The sequence below is a fragment of the Ambystoma mexicanum genome, chromosome 9 (assembly GCF_040938575.1).
Source record: "Ambystoma mexicanum isolate Mex_15411 chromosome 9, UKY_AmexF1_1, whole genome shotgun sequence".
In the NCBI taxonomy this organism is placed as follows: domain Eukaryota; kingdom Metazoa; phylum Chordata; class Amphibia; order Caudata; family Ambystomatidae; genus Ambystoma; species Ambystoma mexicanum.
The window spans coordinates 971,528,282-971,550,664 of record NC_090931.1 but is presented as its reverse complement, the minus strand read 5'-3'; the positions used below and the strand labels follow the sequence as shown (position 1 = coordinate 971,550,664).

The window sequence follows — 22,383 nt, the reverse complement described above, 5'->3', positions numbered from 1 at the left end:
CCCACCTGCGGAGGGTGGGGCGTGTGCCCGCCCGGAGGTGGCCCCCCCACCCCCCACTTTCTGGAGAACAGGGTTCGCCCGGGTTGCCGGGCCCCCGCGGGGCCGGGTGCGGGAGTTGATGCGCCTTTTCCCCCCTTACTGCTTGGACGCCCCGGCCCCCCCCTTTTTTTTTTTTCCTGGAGACACGAAGCCAGCGCACCTCACCCGGGTGTGAGGCCCCCGCCGGCTGCAGGTGGGGGGTGTGCCCGCCCGGGGGTGGACCCCCCTCACCCCCATCTTCATATCTAGTGTCCACTGGCTGAGGGTGGGGGCCTCGGTCCCTCTCCCCCCCCCCCCCCACCCAACGAGAAAAATCAGCCTGACCAGGCCACGGGGTCCATCCAGGGGCCATCACCCCCTCTCAGGGAGACCAGAGGAGGCCCAAATCGGGCACGACGAACTCGACCAGGGTGTGAGGCCCCCGCCGGCGGACAGGCGGGGCGTGTGCCTGCCCCCCCCCCCCCGGACTACGAGACTCCCCAGGGGGCATCGGTGAGGACCCCAACTGGGCGAGGGGTGACAGGACCGCACCTCCTCTTCCCCAGCACGCCACACCCCTGCCCCCCTCCCCACTCCCCGAGACAGCCCGTGTGGGCGACCAAGGACTGGGCCGGGGGGGTCCCCCACCCCCGCTCGGGACCGCGGAGCATTGGCCTGCAGAGCACAGGGAAGCGTCAGATGAGCTGGAGGGAAGCCCTACAGGGATACCGCTTCCAGGACACTGCAGGGGGCAGCGGGGTCACGAGCCTCAAGAGGACCATGGCCCATTCGGAGGGAGCAGCCCTGTCCTCGGCTGCAATGGAAAGGGGCTTTGCCTCGATTTTACAGGAAATCAGGGACATGCGGTCTGACATAGCCCAGAAATTTGCGAAAATGGACCAAAGGGTGGACAAGGTCGAGGACAGACTGCTGCAGGTAGAGACCAACCAATCGTCTTCAGCAGCCCAGGACGTACAAACCTACATGAGGCTGGCGGCCCTGGAGAAGAGGGATGAGGAAAGAGCTCGGCAAATGGACGATTTCGAGAACTGGGAGAGGAGAAACAACCTCAGAATTTTCAGTGTGCCCGAGACAGAAGGGGAAACGGAGAGGGACATCACCCAAGTGGTGCTCAAGATCATCACCCTCTTGTTCGCAGAAGAGATGACAACCAAACAAACCCACCTTCGACAGGGTACACAGAGCGGGGGGCAGAGCGGGAACCCCCAGATCGATTTTGGTCCGGTTCCACTATCACACGGAGAAAATGAAAGTGCTGGAGGAGGCCAGAAAGGCTGGAGAAATAACCTACAATAACGCCCAGGTCTCCCTATACCAGGACCTCTCGGCCTACACGCTGGCTAAGCGTAGAATGTGCCGCCCCCTCACGCAACTGCTCAAGGAAAAGGGCATACGCTATAGATGGGGCTATCCGTTTTCCCTAACTTTTGAATACATGGGCCAACGCTCGACCCTGACCACGGAAGAGGAGTACACAATGGACTCGAACCCCAGGAGGGGCCCAACGGGGCCAGAGCACGGCAGACCTAATGGTCCTGGTCCGTCCGGTGAAAGAAGAAAGCTCACTGGCGCGAGGAAATGCAGGAAAATGAACACCCCCTCCCCAGCGAAAGACGGAGAACGGAATGACTCAGAGGACTGAAACGGGGACGACCGACCGGGTCCTTGACAGATGTGTGCAGATCCTGAGATTTCACTATTTACATCGTCCTACTGAACAGCAAGTATGATGGGTTCACACGCGGGACGCAGCTGAGGGGGGGTTCTGGGGGGGCTCAAGGGGATGAGCATCTTGCGTGGATTTCCTGGCCGAGGTGGGCAGGCTGGTGGTTCGGCCAAAAGCCAGTGATGGCGGAACTAATTGGCTGGACGCCGGGGTGGGGGGTACACAAAAGTTGGGGTTGTTCAGTTAGGGTTTGGGGAAGGGGGGCAGTTGGGGTTTCGTTCTAGGCCCACCCGAGGGGTAGGGGAAGGGGGCGCAGGGAAACAAAATACTATCCAATGGGAGCATGCAGGGAAGAGCTATGGGAAGAAGTTGACCGAGAGAGAGGAAATTCTAGATCATGGCTGATAGTCTGCCCGCCCCGGGGGGTGGGCTCCCTTAACGTACGAGGCTTGAACACCCCTACGAAAAGATCCCTGGTTTGCAGGGAATTTAGACTGGCAAACCTCGATTTTCTCTTCGTTCAAGAGACTCACTGGCCACGGGGGAAAGAGCCCAAGATGCGGGGAGGAGGGATCGGGGAGGTCTTCAGCGCTTCCCACAAATGCAAAAAGAGGGGGGGTCGCCATCTTAGTAGCGAGGAACGTGGGTTTCGAGAACGAGGCCACTCTGAAAGACCCAGGGGGCCGCTATCTGCTAGTGCGAGGATCCCTGCAGGGGGCCCCACTCACCCTTACCGCTATTTACGGCCCCAACGAGGGCCAAGCGCAATTCTGGGAGGAGGTGAGCGATAAACTCAAGCATTTTGTCCAGGGCACGGTAGTGGTGGGGGGGGGACTTTAACATGGTCCTGGACCCTGTCCGAGATAGGAAACGTGCGGGGCCCCAGCCCTCCAGAGCGGCAGACGAGATCATGGCTCGTAACTTCCAAAGGGTCAACTCAGAAGTGGGCCTGATGGACACGATTCCGACCCCCAGAACAGACGCCCCCTCTTTTACATATTATTCAGCGGTCCACACGTCTTTTTCCAGGATAGACTACATTTTGGCAGACGAGATCCTGCACCCATTCATCTCGGGCCACAGGGTTGACCCGGTCCCCTGGTCCGACCATGATCTGGTCTGCATCACTATAGCGAGGGGAGGGCTAAGCGATCGCAGGGGGAGGTGGAAGTGCAATGACTCCTTGTTGGAAGACGAGGTCCTAGCCCAGGAGGTTCTCGAGGCCATCACTGACTTTTTCGAAATCAACGATAATGGGGAGGTAGGTTCGCATACCTTATGGGACGCCTTCAAGGCTTCCCTTCGGGGAGTCCTGATCAAAATGGGAGCCCAGAAAAAAAGGGAAAGTGAGACCCAGGAAAGGGTTTTGAGGGCGAAGATTGCCCAACTCCAACCGGTTGGCCCTCCCACGGCCCCCTTGGACCGTACCCAGATGGCTGCTCTGGCCGACTACAGGCTCCAGCTGAGGGATCTCCTCCTCTACAAGACGGAGAGAAGTCTCCAGCTGGTCAAACAAAAGTATTACGAAAACGGGCACAGGGCGGACAGGATCCTGGCTTGGAAACTGAGGGAGGTCCAGAGAGGTAGATTGGTGAAGGCAGTGAAGAACGAGGCGGGTGTGGTGGGCCACGATACGCCCCACATTTGCAAGGCCTTCCGCTGATACTACAAGAAGTTATACTCTTCGGAATACAATGGGGGTGAGGCGGAGATTGAGGGGTTCCTAAACTCTTTACAGATCCCGGCCCTGTCCAGAGATATGGCGGAGGGGTTGGAGGGTCCGGTGACAGAGGACGAGGTGGAACGGGCGATCCGAGGTATGAAAGTGGGCACTTCCCCGGGGGAAGACGGTTATTCGGTCTACTTCTATGAGGTTCCGCTCGACCCTTTCCCCCCACTTGGTGAAGGTGTTCAACACGGTGCTGGAGGGGGGGGCTCCCTCCCGGACTCCATGATGGAGGCAATCATAGTGGTTCTCTCCAAGGAGGGCAGGGACCCCGCGGAGTGTTCCTTTTACCGCCCATTTTCTTTGTTGAACACTGACGTAAAAATCCTGGCCAAGGTGATAGGGGGGCGGGTGGAGGGGGATCCTGCCGAAACTGATACATGGTGACCAGGTGGGGTTCACCAGGGGAAGACAGGGCTCAGATAACATCCGTAAAACTATTGATCTACTCCACTATGCACAGGTGTCTGACCTAGACGCAAGCGTCCTGTCCCTCGATTCGGAAAAGGCGTTCGACAGGGTGGAGTGGAGATTCATGGAACTCACCCTCCGGAAAATGGGCTTTGGGTCACACATTAGAAAATGGGTGGCGGCGTTATATAGGGCCCCAAGGGCTAGGGTCCAAATGAACGGCAGGTTGTCAGAACCATTCCCCCTCTCGCGGGGAACAAGGCAGGGTTGCCCATTGTCCCCTTTGATCTACGTCCTCTCCATGGAACCCCTGGCCATTGCGGTCAGACCTCACTCGGACATAAGGGGGATAAGGCGAGGCGAAGTGGAATTCAAACTCTCCCTGTTCGCGGATGATATCCTGGCCTACCTGGTGGACCCGGTGTCCTCGCTTCCCCCCCTCCTGTCCCTGATGGCAGCCTTTGGTCGCCTCTCGGGCCTTAAGATTAATGCCTCTAAATCTGTTCTGCTCCCCATGAGATCCCTGGACCCGGTCCTGGATCCGCTTGTCAGTCTGGAAGGGATAACAATAGGGAAGGTCTCGAGTCGATACCTGGGAGTCCTTCTTACCCGGGACCTGTCCAACCTCGCCCAGGCCAATTATGATCCTGTTGTATCAAGGGTCACTGCAGATCTTAGGAGGTGGGGGGGGCAATGATTCTGTCATGGTACGGTCGGATGACGGCGGTGAAGATGAACATGCTCCCGCGCTTACAATACCTCTTTACCGCCCTCCCGACTAAAGTCCCCGACCAAACCTTCAGGGTCCTCCAGAACGCGGTGCGGGAATTTATATGGCAGGGTAGGACCCCGAGAACCGCAAAGGCCGTCCTGACCTTGCCGAGGGAGGGTTTGGGCTGCCAGACTTTCAACTCTACTTCCGCGCTGCCCAGCTGCGCGTACTCTTGGAACATATGAAAGAGGGGATGGGCACATACTGGTCGTACCTAGAGGACATGGACGCTCACCCGCTAAAGGTTCGGGACCTCCTGTGGGCCCCAAGCAAATTCATCCCGAATAGACTCCAATCACACCCAACTTTGGGAGTCCTCTGGGCGATCTGGAAGGAAGGCCCCCAGACAGCCCACTTAACGACATGGCCGTCGCCAATGTCCTCGCTCTGGGGTCATCCCCTCAAACTGGGAAGCAGGGAGTTCCTCAACGCACAGTCCTGGTCCGACTCGGGGATGGAGTGGGTGGGGCAAGTGTTTAGGGAAGGAGAGTTTCTGTCCTATGAGGATTTGAGAGAGGCCCTGGGGAAGAGGTCCCTCACCATATTTGAATATCTCCGCTTGAAGGGAATTCTATGCGATCAATCCTGGGGACAGAATTTGAAAAGACAGCTGACCCCCTTTGAGAAATTCCTGGATACAGCGACCACCAGGAAGGGGGCGGTCTCAGGGATGTACAGAATACTGAACACTGTTAACCTGGGGAAAAGGAGGAGATTCCATGCTTTTTGGAATGACTTGGCGGGGGAGGAGATCTCTGAAGACGCCTGGGCAATGATATTTAAAATAGCCTTCCATGGGAACCTATTCACAGCGAACATGGAACACAACCTCAAGATCCTTCAGGGGTGGCATGGAGATCCCGCAAAATTGTTGAAGATGTTTACGGGAGTGTCCCCTGCATGCCCAAGGGGTTGCGACCAGGTCGGTACAAGAGGGCACATGTGGTGGCACTGCCCGAAAGCACAGGCGTACTGGGTGGAGGTTAGAGGCTGGATCGCGGAAGTCTCGGAGGAACTGCTCCCCTTAAACCCTCTAACAATGCTACTGGGCCTCCCCCTTGAGGACGCAGACATAGCCAGATACCCAAGAATGTGGGAAACAATGCTGAGGGTGGGATGGGTGGCCCCGGCCCAGAAATGGAAGAGCCCGGAGTCCCCCTCAAAGGAGGACTGGTTAAAAAAGTGAAAAACATGTTCCTGATGGATAAACTCACGGCAATGATCAACAATGATCTGGGCACATTACAAGCCAACTGGTACGGGGTACAGCAGACATGGGGATGGGACGTTCACTGATCCACAGGGTAGAGTCACGGAAGGAACGGGCGCCCACGCCCCGGGAGACGGCGGACATTACACAGCCACACATGCAGTCAACGCTCAGGCTCTTTCTCAAGCTCCAGATACATCGAGCCCTCTACGGCCTCCTTAAAAGAAGCGGACATAAAGGGGACTAAGTTCGTTTGGGTGGTGGGTTCGTGGGGGGAGTGGGTGCGGGGGGGCATGTCACCAGGCCTGTTGCAAGTATAATTTTGTTTCTCCAGCATGGGGTCTGGCATGGATTCACATGCTCATGAATATTCCCCGTCGTCAGGCTGGGAATCCTCGGTAAAGAAAAAACCAGTATCAGTTTCGTTTCTGATCTGTCTTTCGTAGTAATAACCAATCACTGGTCTCTGCGTCATACTGACCACAGCCAATGACTGCCCTCTACCTAAGCACCGCCTCTGGCAGCCATCTTCAGATTTTTACCGCACGTTCATGTGTTGGGATCCTCGTGCTATTGCTCTCGAGCGTTAGTGCTATTTTTTGCGCTTTTTCACAAAAAACTTTGATTCTTTCGGTCAAAAGAGCCTCAAGCTCCACCGATCCTACATCCGATCAACGGGGACCCGTGTCGGATTCATCTGTGCCCCTCAAGGGTGAAGATTTCGTCGAGCTACGCTTCGGAGGACTCCAGAAGCTTCTCAGGCCCGGTCTCGGAGATGGCCCAGGAGAAGGGAAGCTCGACGCCCGGAAAGCTGTTCAGGGTCTGCCCTGGATGCCAGCTGCAGAACGTCTTCAAGGAGGACGAACACTCTTTCTGCCTTTACTGCCTTCATGAGGACAAGACGCACGTGGAGAAGGACTGTGCGTTTTGCGGCAACATGTCGGAACGGACCATGAAGGACCGCCATCAACGTCTCGCCAACTGGCTGGAGGTTAAGAGCCCGTCTGGCGAGAAGAAGAAATCCGAGCGGTCTTCTAAGACCTTTGAGGGCGCCCCGGCGACGGGGGCCCAACATAAGGCCAAGCACCGCGAGTCCGCTGGCACCGGGAGCGCCGAACGGTCGGGCTCTACGGGCGCCAGGCAGGGCGCACCCTCCCCGGCACCATCAACCACGAGCCAACGCTCTGGGTCGGGTAAGAGGAAGGCCAGCCCGTCGGAATGGACCCCGACGCAGGTGACGACGACGACGACATCATCGAGGATACTGACGGGGCCCCTGCTCGCCCGTCGGATTCCCCTCTGCCAGCGCCGCAAGACAACTCGGCGGCCATTTTGTTGGCCATACAGTCCTTATGCTCCGAGATAAGGACGAGGCTACCGTTACCGACGGAGGAACCTCTCCCGTCGGGGGATCCAGAACCGGGACCTTCTGGTGTTCCCCCCCACCAAGAAAAGAAGGATCCATCCACCACCTCCTTTTCAACCGTCGCGCCCCGTCCAGCCCTCCTCCCCGTCCACCCGAGGGGATGATACGGGGACTGACACGGCAGCGACGGGTACGGACGACGAGGCATACGACGAGGATTTTCCGTCGTCGCCTCCCACCAGGGCTTCTCCGCCCGACGAGATCGGATCTTTCCACTCCATGATCTCCAGGGCTTCCGAGCTTTTCCAACTCTGCCCTGAGGAGAAGAAAAAGGAAGGCTTCCTTTATCAGCGGCGCGAGGCCAAGAGGAAGACGGTCCTCGCAGTGCCTCTGTTGGACGACATTTGGGATGAGGGCCTTTCCCTCCTCAAGAACCCTTCCACGACGCCAGCTAGAAGAGACCGGTACGAGAAAAAGTACCGGGTCCCGGACACGGCCCCCCTATGCCTCCGGGCGCAGCCTACCCCGGACTTCGTCGTCTCCGCGGCAGCCAGGAAGAAAGCGGGGGGGGTGCGGCCTCCACATCAACTTCCCCGCCGGACGGCGAGGGAAAGAAATTGGATGCTATGGGACGTAGAGTCATCTCGTCGGCAGCGACGACGATTAAAGCGGCCAACGCCTTGGCTATCGTGGCCCGCTAGGACAGGGAGCTCTGGTACAAGATAGCTCCCCTGCTGGATTTTCTGCCGGACGACAAGAGGGCGGAGGCCCTTGAGATCCTGCAGGAAGGTGAGGTGGCGTCGGACCACGCCATCACCGTGGTGACGGACATCGCCGACACTGGGTTCCGCCAGCTGGGCAACGGCGTTTGCCTTCGACGTCGTGGATGGCTCAAAGCTACAGACTTTCGGCAGGACGTCCAGACCAGAGTCCTGGACATGCCCTTCGACGGGAACAACCTGTTTGGGAAGACAGTGGACGATTCCCTTCAGGCCATCAAGGCGGATACTGAGACGGCCAGGGCCCTTGGAGTCCTGCAGCAACGACGAATGCCCTTTCGGAGCGGCGGAGGCAAGGGCGCCTCCAAAGGTTCCGGCGGCGGTTTCGCTTCCTACCGTCAAGCGGCCCGCTCGTCGTCGCAAGAGGCCTACAGAGGACGAGGCAAGTCTAGCGGACCCCGCCGTCGTCGCCAAGGAGGTCAAGGCGGCAAGGCCGCGTCCAAGCAGGATTGAACCGGCCGTGGGGTCGGGCCCCCACCGAACACCCCGGTGGGAGGCCGGCTGGCAGGCTTCGTCAGCGTGTGGGAGTCCATCTCCACCGACCGTTGGGTGCTGGACGCCCTGGCCCGGGGCCACGCGCTCGAGTTTCAAAGAAGGTGCCCGCGCGTCCCCCCCGTGGCCAGGAAAGAACTTCACGTCCCTCAACTTCTCCTGGAGGTAAAGGCGATGCTCAGAAAGGGCGCCATCGAACTCGTCCCAAAGAGGCTTTGGGGCTCCGGAGTCTACTCGCGATACTTCCTCGTGAAGAAGAAGACGGGAGGATGGCGCCCCATCCTAGACCTGCGACGTCTGAACAAGTTCATCAAGGCGCAGAAGTTCCGGATGGTCACCCTCCAGCACGTCCTGGGTCAGCTGGAGGAAGGAGACTTCCTATCGTCGTTGGATTTGGAGGATGCCTACTTCCACATTCCCATCCTAAAGGGGCACCGAAAATTCCTCAGATTCGTGGTCCAAGGGCGTCATTACCAGTTCACAGCCCTCCCCTTCGGACTACGGTCTTCATCCAGGGTATTCACCAAGTGCCTCGCACCGGTGGCGGCGCAGCTGCGCCGCGAGGGGATTCACGTCTACCCCTACCTGGACGACTGACTCATCCGCGCCAAGACGAGGGAGCTCGCCGTGGTCCACACGGCAAGGACCGTCCAACTCCTCACGGACCTGGGATTCTCCGTGAACTACGCCAAATCCCACCTGGTGCCCGCGCAAGTCGCACTGTTTCTGGGAGCGAGGCTCGACACAGTGTCCCTTCTGGCCTCCCCGTCGGAGGAGAGGACCAGGACCATCTTGGGCAAGGTGCAACGGATGTTGGTGGCCGACGCGGCCAAGGTGAGGTCCATCAAGTCCCTCCTCGGGATGATGTCTTCCTGCATCTACCTCATTCCCATGTGCAGGCTCCGGATGCGCCCGTTGCAAGCATTCCTGGATGCGCGCTGGATCCAGACGACGGGCAGCTTCGAGGAAAGGATCAAGCTCGACGAGAGTTTCCGACGAGCGATACGGTGGTGGGGCACCCGCGCGCATCTGACGGCGGGCATGGACTTCCAGACCCCAGCCCACCAGGAGACTGTGACCACGGATGCCTCCCTGGAAGGGTGGGGAGCGCACACCGAAAATCTGCACGCAAGGGGACTCTGGCTCCCGACGGAGAAGTCCCTGCATATCAACGTCCTGGAGCTCCGTGCAGTGTTTTGGGCACTCAGGTCCTTCCTTCCGTCCCTCAAGGGCAAGGTGGTGAGGATCTTCACCGACAACACCACCACCATGTTTTACATCAGGAAACAGGGCGGAACCAGGTCCCCAGCGCTGTCCAAGGAGGCGCAGGACCTGTGGCATTGGGCCGTCGCCCAAGGGATTTTTCTGGTACCGTTTCATCTGGCAGGGATAAAAAACACCATCGCCGACTCACTCAGCAGGGAGCTGCGCTCGTGCCACGAGTGGGAACTACGGCAGGATCTGGTGGATCGCCTCTTCCGACGGTGGGGCACACCCCAGATCGACCTGTTCGCGACGGCAACGAACACCAAGTGCCGGAGGTTCGCCAGCAGGTTTCCCCAGACGAGGAGCATGGGCGATGCTTTCTCGTTCCCCTGGGAGGGCCTGTTCCTCTACGCGTTCCCTCCCTTGCCTCTGCTAATCCGGCTCGTCAACCAGCTCAAGAGGTCACGGTGCAGGATGATCCTCGTCGCACCTGCGTGGCCGAGGCAGATATGGTTCCCGGACCTTCTGGACTTGTCAGCGTCCCCGCCGATCAAGCTGCCGGCGGACGCGGATCTACTCTCCAGGGAAGGAGGCGCCATCCTCCACCACGACCCGAAGTCGCTGAACTTGCAGGCCTGGCTCCTGCAGCGCTAGAGTTTGGAGGATACGACATACCGGCCGATTGCAGAGAGGTTCTTGCAAAGGCCAGGGCGTCCTCGACTCTTAAATGCTACGGACACAAATGGAAGAGGTTCTCTGTCTGGTGCCACGCACAGAAGATTAACCCTCTACGGATTACGGCTCCCCAAGTACTGCCGTACCTGCTGACGCTGGCCAAAGCTGGTCTGGCACACGCGTCCATCAAGATTCATCTTGCTGCGATCTCCCGATACACCAGAACCACGGGGCGGACGTCCTTGTGGTCTCATCGTCTGGTGAAAGAGTTCATGAAGGGACTGTTCAGATCGTTCCCGCCGGTGAAGGCTCCGGCCCCGGCGTGGGAGCTCAACGTGGTGCTGACCAAGCTCATGGGACCTCCGTTCGAGCCTCTGCACTCGGCCCCGTTGAAGTTTCTATCGTGGTAAACAGCTTTTCTTGTGGCCATCACCTCCGCACGACGAGTGGGAGAGATCCAGGCCCTTTCCTGCAAGGCCCCGTACTTGACTTTCCACGACACGAGGGTAGTGCTCAGGACGCACCCCTCCTTCATGCCCAAGGTGCCGTCGGACTTCCATCTCAACGAACCCTTGGTGTTGCCTGTGTTCTTCCCGTCGCCTTCGTCGCCGGCTGAGAGGACTTTGCACTCGCTGGATGTGGCTAGAGCGCTGAAGTTCTACGTAGACCGCACGAAGTGTTTTCGGAAGACGTCACAACTCTTTGTGAACTTTGGACCTGTCAATCAGGGGAAGGCTCTCTCGAAGGCTTCCATTTCCAGATGGCTCTCCGGCTGTATCATGTACTGTCATCGGTTGGCAAACCGACCGCTGCCTGGCCGTCCGAGAGCCCATTCCACCAGAGCGATCGCAGCTACCACGGCGTTCCTATCTGGTGTGCCCCTGCTGGACATATGCAGGGCTGCTACGTGGAGGTCGACGCACACCTTCACGAAATTCTACTGCGTCGACCGGGATTCCAGGGAGGAGTCCAGGGTCGGCCAAGCAGTGCTGCGCAACCTGTTCGCCTGAGGTGAGCCTGGTGAGGAGGTAAGATGCTTAATGTTGAGTTTATGTGATGCTTAATGTTGAGCCTTTGCCACCTCCCGTGGTTGTGCATGTGTGTACTGCTATGTATTCTTTATTCATGAGCATGTGAATCCATGCCAGACCCCATGCTGGAGAAGGAACAAGTTACTTACCTGTAACTGTTGTTCTCCAGCATGGGTCTGGCATGGATTCACATGCGAACCCTCCCGCCTACCCCTCTGCGGCTCTTCACTTGGTCATACTGCCACTTCACGTGCTTCCAAATCTGAAGATGGCTGCCAGAGGCGGTGCTTGGGTAGAGGGCAGTCATTGGCTGTGGTCAGTATGACGCAGAGACCAGTGATTGGTTATTACTACGAAAGACAGATCAGAAACGAAACTGATACTGGTTTTTTCTTTACCGAGGATTCCCAGCCTGACGACGGGGAATATTCATGAGCATGTGAATCCATGCCAGACCCATGCTGGAGAACAACAGTTACAGGTAAGTAACTTGTTCCATCTTTGCTGAAAAGGTTTCATGCCAGTTTGTTCTATTATGAAAATGCTAATAAAACAAAGTTTAAAAAAAAAAAAAAAAGGCCCTGGTGGTCGGCCTCACTTCAGCGCGCAGGGTCAGCGAGATCCAAGCTCTAGTCGCAAGCATTACTGTTTGGATGCAGTCTCCAGGTCAGAAGGGTGCCACTGATCAGAATCCGTATGGGGGGGGATGAACAGGCAGTGGATAACCTACTTCCTATAGGTGACCAGATGGCATTTAATGCCAATCTGAAAAAAAAGCAGCCGAATATTTCCAGATAACCACGCAAAAGACGGTGCAAGATTCTGATTTTGTGGAGGACATTTTAAAGGAGAAGGCCCCTGCCAGCCAGGCTATCCCTTTACTAAGAAGGCCCCTGCCTTCCTAACACCTTCACAAACCAGGGCTGTAAACCCTCGGGTGGAGAAACATTTTCACCCCTCCTCTACTGACCCCCTCTATATTCCGGGTCATGCCAGCCCGGATTCTCTTGTGGTCACGACAGCAAGGAAAAGGGCATTGGTGCCCTTGTCCACAGGCGAGGGATCGCCGGACAAGGAATGTAAAAAAATGGTATGCTCTTGGGAAGAGAATCAATACTGCGGCAGCTTATTCCACCCGGATAACCAACAATACCACGCTGTTGGCCAGCTATTCTGATTTCCAATGGAACCTGCTGCAAGAGGGCATGCAGGAGGTCCACGAACCAGTGCGTTCTTGCCTGCTTACAATTGTGTCGGAGGGTAAGCAAGTAAACCATAACATCCTCAAACACCTTAGATGCTGCTGAGCCAGCAGGTACAACTCGCCCAGGGTACCCTTCTGAAACGTCAGCCCTGGTTAAAGAACTGAAGGTTCAAACCCGAGCCACAAGGGTCGCTTATCAACAAACTGGTGGCACTCTAACCTATTTGCCAAGGCTGTTGATGAGGTGCTGGAAACTGCCAAGAAAGAACACGACACTTTGAAATCTATGAATCAGATCACTGAAAGGCCCTTCCAACAGAGAGGGGGGAGGTTATCGCTGCTCCTTTCGCAGACAGTCCTATTATTGTTCCCCACGTAACCAATATAGTTTGGGTAACAATTGGTCCTCAGGACTGGGGTCTGCTGCCTCTAATCCATATCCACCCAGATGACAACACCCTGGGAAAGGAAGGGGTCGCAATGCCACCCCCAGATGCTCCCCGGCCTCCAGTCAGAAATGACTCTCAAATCCGGTTCCCCTCACATGCCTCCACGGTCAGGGGATGCATAACATCATTCCTGCACACATGGGAGAGGATTACCACAGACCAGTGGGTGCTCAAGACCGTCGCCCACGGTTATTGCATAGAGTTCAGCAGGCCACCTCGATTCAGACTTCCAAAGTCCAGGCGTTAACAGCAGAAGATCCTGCTGCAAGAGGTTGAGATCCTGCAGGAAAAGGGCGTAATCGAAGTCCCTGTTCTACAGGTAAACCAGGATATTTATTCAGTGTACTTCCTTGTACCCAAAAAGGATCTCGCCCTGTGCGAGACTTGCGCCCAGTGAACAAATTTGGCAAACCCCAAATGTTTTTTATGGTAACGCTGCAAGAAGTAATTCCTCTACTGTTTTAGGTGGATTACATGGCAACATTGGACATAAAAGATGCATACCTTCATATTTCCATGTTGCCGGCACACAGAAAATACCTAAGGCTCACGATAGAGGACAAACCGTATCAGTTCAAAGTCCTTCCCTTCGGCATTGCCTCAGCCCCAAGGGTATTTACAAAGGTGCAGGCAGTTGCAGTCGCTTACCTGAGCAGGCAATCCATCCCAGTTTATTCTTACCTCGGCAATTGTCTCATAACAGGGGACTCCTACGGAAACATGCCTGTCAAACACCCAAAGGACGATGGACCTCTTATTCATTCTACAATTCTCCATAAACGAGAAGAAATTGATCCTCGACACCAGCCAAGTCCAGCAGTTTCTGGGGGCTCTAATTCGGACAGAAGACGGTCTTGTCTTCCCCTCCAACGAGAGTGTACAAAACATGCGGTTTCAGATCCCTCAATATGTAGCCGGTCGAGAGGTGACAGTACGCAAGGCCATGCTACTTTTAGGGATGATGGTATCCTGCATTTACTTGGTTCCTCACACGCGTTTGCACATGCGCCCCATGCAAGAGTGGGATGATCAAGTGGTTGTCTCAGCGGCCCTTGTTCTCTCTCTGCAGTGGTGGTGGAGAGAGAACCTCTTGAAGGGGAAAACCTTCACCACCCCTGCAGTAGAAGCCACTCTCACGACGGACGCATCTCTCACGGGTGGGGGGGGGCTCACCTCCTCCAACAGACGGCGCACAGCGTTTGGTCCCCAGCATTAGCATCCAACCACATAAACCTGTTGGAGCTGTTAGCAGTGTTCAAAGCACTGAAGGCCTTTTAGACACAGTTGCACAGAAAGACATTACTGATCCTCAAGGACAGCACTGCGACCATGTACTACCTGAACAAGCAAGGGGGCACTCGCTCTCCAGGGCTGTCCAAACTGTCAAGCAACATTTGGAAATGGGCTCTCAAACACATGTTTCTATAGTCTCAACACGTTCCATGGGAACTCAATCTTCTGGCAGACATGCTCAGCAGAGACTTCTCATTGCCCTTAGAGTACGAATGGGGACGACACAAAGACAGTCCAACGTTTTCGCAGAATGGGGCTTCCTAGAGATTGACTTGTTCGCAACTCTGGAGAACTCGCAATGCCCAGATTACACTTCCAGGTACCCTCAATCGATCCAAGGGGAACAGTCTCTGGATAACATGGTCAGGGAAATTTGTTTAGTCCTCCCTCTTACTCCTCTCCCCCCTACCAACCCCCCGCCTATCCTAGGAAACCCAAGTCGCACTTTGCCATGATTGGCTGAGGTGGCTGTCCGGCTGGACAACCCCCTGCTGGGTGATTGACAGCCAGGCTGTGTGAATGGGGGTTTTGCGCATAAAAGGCAGGTCTCTTGGGCTGGAAGTCAGAGAGTCGCCACTGGAACTACAAGGAACCGAAGAGAAGCAGAGAGAACGACGGCTGCTGCAACTATCCCATCCCAGTGAAGCCCTGCTGCAGTCCTGAGCTATCTACCCTTCAACGACTAAGAGAAGATCCAGTCCGGAGTCGTCTTCCCTTGAGCCCTGTGGGGATAACCAGCTCAACTTCCACAGTCAGAGGATCCTCTTCCTTGGTCGAAATCGCTGCACACGGCTGTAGTGGTCCGGATAGCCATTTGAAGAGCCTCTCCTGTTTTTAAGGAACGCACCTTTTATTCGTTGTCGCTGCTGCCGGCTTCATCCCCGTGTGGTGCAGACCCCCTTCAGACGTCGTCCTTCACAACGAAGCTCCAGGAATCGTGCGTCTGCGGGAAACCAACAGGAAAAACTGCCAGGGCCCCAGCTGCACCATTGGAATAAGGTACTGTTCTGCTTGAGGAAACTGGGTGAACCCCTTTTCTTCATTCCCAAGGCTTGCCCTTGTCTTCCCTCCTTATAACTTTTGCTTCCGAACATTGACAATATCGAAGTACTCTTGGGTACGTTGAATCGTGAACTATCTGACTGTGTGATCTTCGGCAACAGGCCCCCGGTGTTACTTGACCCTGGCTCCGGCCCTTTGACTTTTGAACTTTTGTCTCTGAGTATTTCTCGATTCTGTCTGCCTAACCAAAATATTACCTGCGATTTTTGCCTCCAACTCCCTCTGGTATCTCAGGTGTTAAGTGTGTTTTTGCCCGGTAGCATTTCATGTCACGGATATGCGTTTATTTAGTAGACCGAACTGTCAAAAAGTGATCGCAATCGTATTCACGGTGAAGTGTTTTGTTCATAACACTGGTTCATTCAAAGACAGGGTACTTACCTTGAGATATACTATACAAAGTGAATTGGGTAGTTGTAGTATATTTAACGTATGGTTTGTGTTTAAGTTTAATAGAAGTGTTGTGTTTATAACGAATGGTTTAAAAATAAATGTACTTATATTTTTCTACCTGAAACCTTGAGTCAGTGTTTGCTTGAGTCACAGTAATTGTGGTCCATTTGTGCAATCTCTGCTACTGCTCATATACTCTTGAGATAAGCCTGGCTGCTCCGCCACTGCTACCACTCTGACAAAGTAGTACAGGCTTGTACCAAAGGTAAAACTTGTATTGCCACCTGTAGTCTTAATTGTGTGTAGTGGTCCCTAAGGGCACTGCACAGGATTCTGCCTAACACTGCCAACCCTGGTTCTCCCATCTGATGGAAATGTCACTCTCCTCCGATGAAACTACCTTGTCCATACAACATGCTATCTCAGGACAAGGGGTAAACACTACATCCATGCCCGTAGACACTCAACTTAACAACCTGGTTTCTGTGATCATAAAGTTCGGGCATCTCCAACTTCCTCAGAGATGCATGAAATATACTTAGGGAAGCAAGAAAGCCTAACACCAGACATTGCTATTCCAATAAATGGAAACGCTTCGACATCTGGTGCAATTCCAAGAGCATCAATCCCATTGACTGCTCTCCTACTCATATTGTATTATACCTGACTCACCTACTAGACTTGGGTCTAGTTTTTAATTCTTTGAAGGTTCACTTAGCTGCACTTTCAGCCTATACCACATCCCAACATAAAGTGTTGTGGTGGAAGATCCCAGTTATTAAAGCTTTCATGCAAAGGGTTAAAAGAATGTATCCCCCCATTTCTAACCCATATCCCGGACGGGACCTAAATGTGGTATTAACCAGACTTATGGGGTCTACCTTTGAACCTATGCACAGGTAACGTCTCAAAGCACTCACTTGCAAGACCGCCTTCCTAGTGGCAGTCACTTCAATAAGGAGAATCAGTGAACTACAGGCACGTTCAATTCTAGACCCTTTTCACAATTCAGAGACAAGGTGGTGCTGCGCACTCACCCTAGGTTTGCGCCCACATTTATTTCTAAGTTCCATGTGAACCAGTCAATAGAACTACCAACATTCTTCCAGAACCCCACTAACGTGGTGGAAAGAAGCCTACACACACTAGATGTATGCAGGGCAGTCATGTACTATCTGTAAAGAACTAAACTACTAAGGAAGACTAACCAGTTTTTCGCATCAGTGGCGGTTGGTAGAGAAGGGGATCCTGTCTCTAAATCCGCCATCTCTAGGTGGATTGTCAATTGCATCACACTCTGCTACACTCTTGCCAAGAGAGATCTGCCCTTCAAGCCTAGAGCACACTCTACTCGAGGCACTGGGGCTTCCATAGCGTTCATTGCAAATGTTCCTCTTGAGTCCGTTTGCAAAGTAGCAACCTGGAGTTCTGTACACGCCTTTACAAAACACTATTGCCTAGACACTCACTCTAGGTCTGATTCTCAGGTGGGACAAGCAGTACTAAGACATCTTTTCACTACTGTTCCTTCTCCCATCCCACCACCAACTTGCGTTACTGCTCGCTAGTCTATGCACAGCATGTGATTATAAGCAGATTCACAAGCATCAGAAGACATGCATTAATTACCGTAATAGCATTTCTGATGATTGTATCTGCTTAGAATCACATGCACCCGCCCTTACTCCCCGCTCGGATGGAAGGAACATAGATATCTCACTACTTCTTCTCTCTGTACTCATGATAGTCATAAGGATCCCTTACAGAAGAATAAATACAATCGGAGGGACCTTGACGCGCAAGGGATTTTGGGTACACTACATGTCAAGTTAGGCATAGTGTTACAGGCACGCCCATGTCGACGTCCCCTTTCAATCCTCGAAAGACAAGATGCAATACTCTGCGGTTTCCACTAGATGTCAGACTATATGCACAGCATTTGAATCTAAGCAGATACAATCACAAATGCTATTATGTTAAGTAATGATGTTTTATAATCTCTTCTCATCTAATCTACCCTTTTATGTTATCAACCAGTCTTTCCCCAAAAAAAAACGTTTTTTTGAAAAAGCTGGAAAAATATTACTTCCTGAGCCGTTTGAGTGGTGTTTGTGTGCATCTTGTATATATTCATATTTGATATGCTGTACATTTGTATGTAATCCTTTGTAACCACACATTATCATTACTTATTACAGGTACCTGCCTCCTGAATGCTTTGTGGTAGGCAAAGAACCACCAAAGATTTCTAATAAAGTTGATGTATGGTCGATCGGTGTCATATTCTTTCAGTGTCTTTATGGTCGAAAGGTAATAAAATAAAACATTCATCTATAAAAATAAAGCAGTAGTGATATTTTGGAAATTCAATTATGTTGTTGTTTTTCAGCCATTTGGTCACAATCAATCCCAGCAAGATATCCTACAAGAAAATACAATATTAAAAGCTACAGAGGTGCAGTTCCCAGTGAAACCTGTTGTGAGCAATGAAGCCAAGGTAAGCAACGCTGTACATTTTAAATTGTACCATAATTGAAACCTATTTTGGGGGGCTGCTGCTGAGCAGCAACAGATATGGCTGCTTAATCTGGCAGCCCTGAGTCCAATACAATCCTGATTTGATATACTGTTGGCTGGCAAGGCTGAGAAATTCGAGGGCAAGTCCCTGTATCCTTAGGGTGCCGGCAACATTCTGGTTAATTTCAGGCAGATCGGATGTTGGTGGCCGTAGACCTGGTGGCTGAGAGTGGTGGCGGGCGGCGACGCCGGGATCCTTACTTGAGCTGGAGGCCTGGTGATTGCTGGAGTGCCTGTATCTCTTTGAGCCAACGGCGGATCCTGTGGGAAAGGCGGTCCAGCGGCGGGTGTGAGCTGCACACCATAACCGTAGTATATATCCTGCCTGCCGAGCCTGCGCACCTCCTTGAACAGCAGGTATGGCAGGTGAAGTGAGCACTGGAGGACATTGGCACGCGAGCAGGTGGCCGCAGTTGCTGCTGCGGTCCTGGCGGGGTTACCCAAGGTGAGCGTGGAGTTACTGGTGCGCTGAGCCATAAAACTACTCCTTTGGGGCATTGTTGCTGCAGTTGTGATATTGTATTGGGGCGGATCAGGTGGGGTCTGGAGGAGCAGACTTGTGTTGTGGGACACTTGTGTCTCAGTCCTGTCCAGGGGGTGTATTTTTGGCAACAGCTGGTGGCAGACACTGCTCGGCAGTTTAGAGGAAGCGTGCCCCAGCGTGCCTCAGGCGGATTACGGGCTCTGGTTGGGACTGCCATTGTTGGATATAGATCTGAGGAAACTTTGAGCTCCAGTGATTGAGGGACACTGCAGTGGGTCCCTGCTGAAATGACCTGTGGCAACGGGTAAAACAAGAAGGGCACCATGCACATGAATCATACACCATTACCCCACGAAGAGACGCCACGCTGGTCGTAGCACTGGTGAGAGAGAGCGAGGACAGTCCCTCCAGCATTTCCATCATGGATCCTTACATGACGGCGATGCAGGCGGGCTTTGCCTCACTGAACTCTAAACTGGATTACATTGTTGCCAACGTCAATTCCCTGCGTACTATATTAGATAAGGAATGTGGCCGGAATACAGTGGTGGAAACACAGGTCAGCGACTTAGAAGACACAGTGCGGACGCATTGCCAAGACCTACAAGTCTTTATGAAGGCGCTCCAGGCGTTACGCACAAAATGTGATGACTTGGAATCCCGCTCCTGCCAGAACAAAGTCGGGATAGTGAGGCTTCCAGCGAAAGCCGTCCAAGGTCCCATTCAGCCATTTGTGGAGTGGTTGTTGAAAACTATATTTAGTGATGCACAGTTCTCTGCACAGTATTTAGTTGAAAGGGTGCATCACTCATTGGTCCTTCTCCCTAAACCCTTGGCGCCACCACCCACGATCATCGCAAGATTGCTAAACTATCGAGACTGGGATCCTGAAGCTGGCGAGGTATAAAGGAACACTGCTGCATAAATCCGCCAGAGTGCACATTTACCTGGATTTCTCTTCCGGGTGTTCCAGGCTGCAAGACGCACATATGATCACGTCAAGCGTCTCCTGCGAGACAGGCAGATAAAGTAAGCCATGCTGTTTCCAGCCAACTTGTGCACAAAGCATGGTGGGAGTGTACATTTTTAATCCCCTGAGGAGGCTGTGGCGTACAGCGGAAGGTCTATAGCCGTCCCGACTGGTCGAGATTCAGATACAGGAGTGAAAGAACGAGAATCCTCAACGGCACGATCGGTCTGGCGACTGATTAGAGGTACTGTCTGGTACTGATGATCTTGCCACTGTATTTAAATGCTCTGCCAAGCCACTACAGATGCTCTGCTGGACATTGTAGAATTCCAGGGTTCAGTTGGTGTATGCATCATTCTACCTGATGTTCCGAAGGTGCCATGATATGGGGTACACTGTAAAGTTGGGGTGGGTTGATGGAAGGGGGGGGTGGAAAGTGCAGGACAGGGTTCAAAAGTTAAAATGTTTGACCGTCATACTGACGGCAGCTATAACTACATCATCAATGGGTACAATGAGTGGGAGGGTGAACGCATGTGACCATGTGGATGATGGCACGGGGGGAAGCAGCCCTCCGCTTAAACTGCTTACATGGAAGGTACGTGTGCTCAATAATCCTGTTAAGGACAGGAAAATACTTTCTTATATTGACAGGCATGGACCCAAAATATTTGTTATAGGAAACTCATGCATTGTGAAGGGTGCATGAAACGTTTGCACGCAGATTGGACCCTTAGAGATCTTAAACAGACTACTCACATTTACAGGGTGTTCTTACTCTTGTGCATAACTCTCTGGGGTTTCAGGTCACTAGCTGTGTGGGCCCGCAGGGTCGCTGTCATGGTATGGGGGCCCTGGCAGGTAACCGGGTTGTATTGGTTAATGCATATGGTCCGGACATGGATGATCTGGAGTTCTACCAGCCAATTTCGGTCACTTTGACAAATCCTGATGGGGTGTTGATTATTTGGGGAGGGGGCTTCAATACTGTCCTAGACACTCAAGTGGATAGAACATCTTGTGTCCCGATGTTGCTGACCAGAGCGGCCCAGACAATCCGACAGTTATACTTTCCCCTTGTGGATGTGTGGCGTGAACTACACCCGTGTGTGAGAGAATACACCTATTATTCATCAGTGCATGATTCTGGGTCACATCTAGACCTCTGGTTGCTTGCCTTCCAGATTTCTTCGGGGGTCCAGGACTGTAGCATCTGTCCCCGAACATTCTCACCACTTCCCTGTTGTGCTGTCATTGGTGCTCGCACATTGCCCTAGGACTAGGCCGCCATGGAAGATGGCCCCAGCTGTGTTAACGGATGCACACTTAGCAGAGACATTACGCTGTGGCATTGCTGAATTCTTCACAAATAAGGGCTCAGTGCAGATGAGTTCTACACTTTGGGAGGTGTTTAAGGTATGGATGAGAGGGGTGCTTCTTTCGAATGTATTGTCCTCCCACGTATTCCTCATCTTTGATAGTCCAGTCTACTTGCAGCTTGCTTGGGATTTTTTTTATAATATCGGGAGCCATGCAGCATTGAGTCGTGGCCCTCGACTGCCTCTGTCCTGCTCTCGGCCGTATCGTCGATGCTGGTATAAGCATGCGTGGCAACCGTTGCCTCAGTTCTGTTTTTCTGCATGCCAGCAAGCTTCGGACAGATCTTTGCCTCAGCTAAATTTAACTGCATTTCTTCGAGAAATCGAAAATGATGTAGATACCTAAGACAGAGTTCAAGCTGTGTTCTGATTATGGGGCAAAAATGTCTATAACAGACCTGCATCGAGTCAGTTTGTGCTTCTTGGGAGCGGACCATAGAGTGGATGACTGCGGTTCCTGCCAATCACTGACTCTGAAGGCCTTTCGAGAGAGGAAGAGGAAACTTGTGGCAGGTAGGCCCCCATCAAAATCCCCTTCTGATACCCCTTCTAAAAGGAGGTCTTCGGATGACTCGAGGTAGGTCTTCCTATGAAAAAGCATGCAAAACATCAAAAGCGCTAGATGTCACGGTCTCGACACTCGTCATCCTCCCATTAAGAAGTCAAAGCGCGACCACAGGTCGTCGTCTTCCTCTTCACCTGACAGAACTGTTACTTTCCCAGGTAAGTCGGTGTCCCTGGCTAACTGGGAAAAGAATGGGTTAAAAATGTTGGCAGTATTTCAAAAAGCTCCTCCGAGTGTCCCTCCGAGCGCCCATCTGAAAGAGCTGAAAAAGTCTCCTAAAACCACTGCATCTGACGAGACTGGCAGGGTGCCTGTTTGCTCAGCTTCCCGCACACCAGAGATCTCAGGAAGAAAGTCTCCTCGACTTTTGTCAAAGCAGTCTTCCTTGAGACACGGGCAGAAGTCCGAGAGATCAGGCACCTGGGCCTTCGAAGCCTGTGTCGAAGCATTCATTGAAACTGGAGGGGCCCTTGACGCCGCTTCTTCAACACCATCTGTGCCTTCAAAGGTTTTCATACCTCCTGTCGAGGAATCAGACTTTTAAGACTCTGCCAAGACCTGATTATTTCAAAATACCCAATGTGTAAAAAAAAAAAAATAATCTATTGAATGGTACATTTGACAAATTTCATCC

General features: G+C 53.4%; 1 protein-coding gene across 5 annotated transcripts in view; it reads left to right on the top strand.

Annotated features, from left to right (window-relative positions):
• Window positions 1-22,383, top strand: part of TLK1 (tousled like kinase 1) — a 1,414,233-nt gene that overhangs the window by 1,303,064 nt on the left and 88,786 nt on the right. For all 5 annotated transcript variants that reach the window (XM_069616191.1, XM_069616192.1, XM_069616193.1 and 2 more), the window contains 2 exons: window positions 17,973-18,084; window positions 18,164-18,271. In XM_069616191.1, coding sequence (XP_069472292.1) covers window positions 17,973-18,084; window positions 18,164-18,271 — 220 coding nt within the window. The remainder of the gene's footprint in view (window positions 1-17,972; window positions 18,085-18,163; window positions 18,272-22,383) is intronic.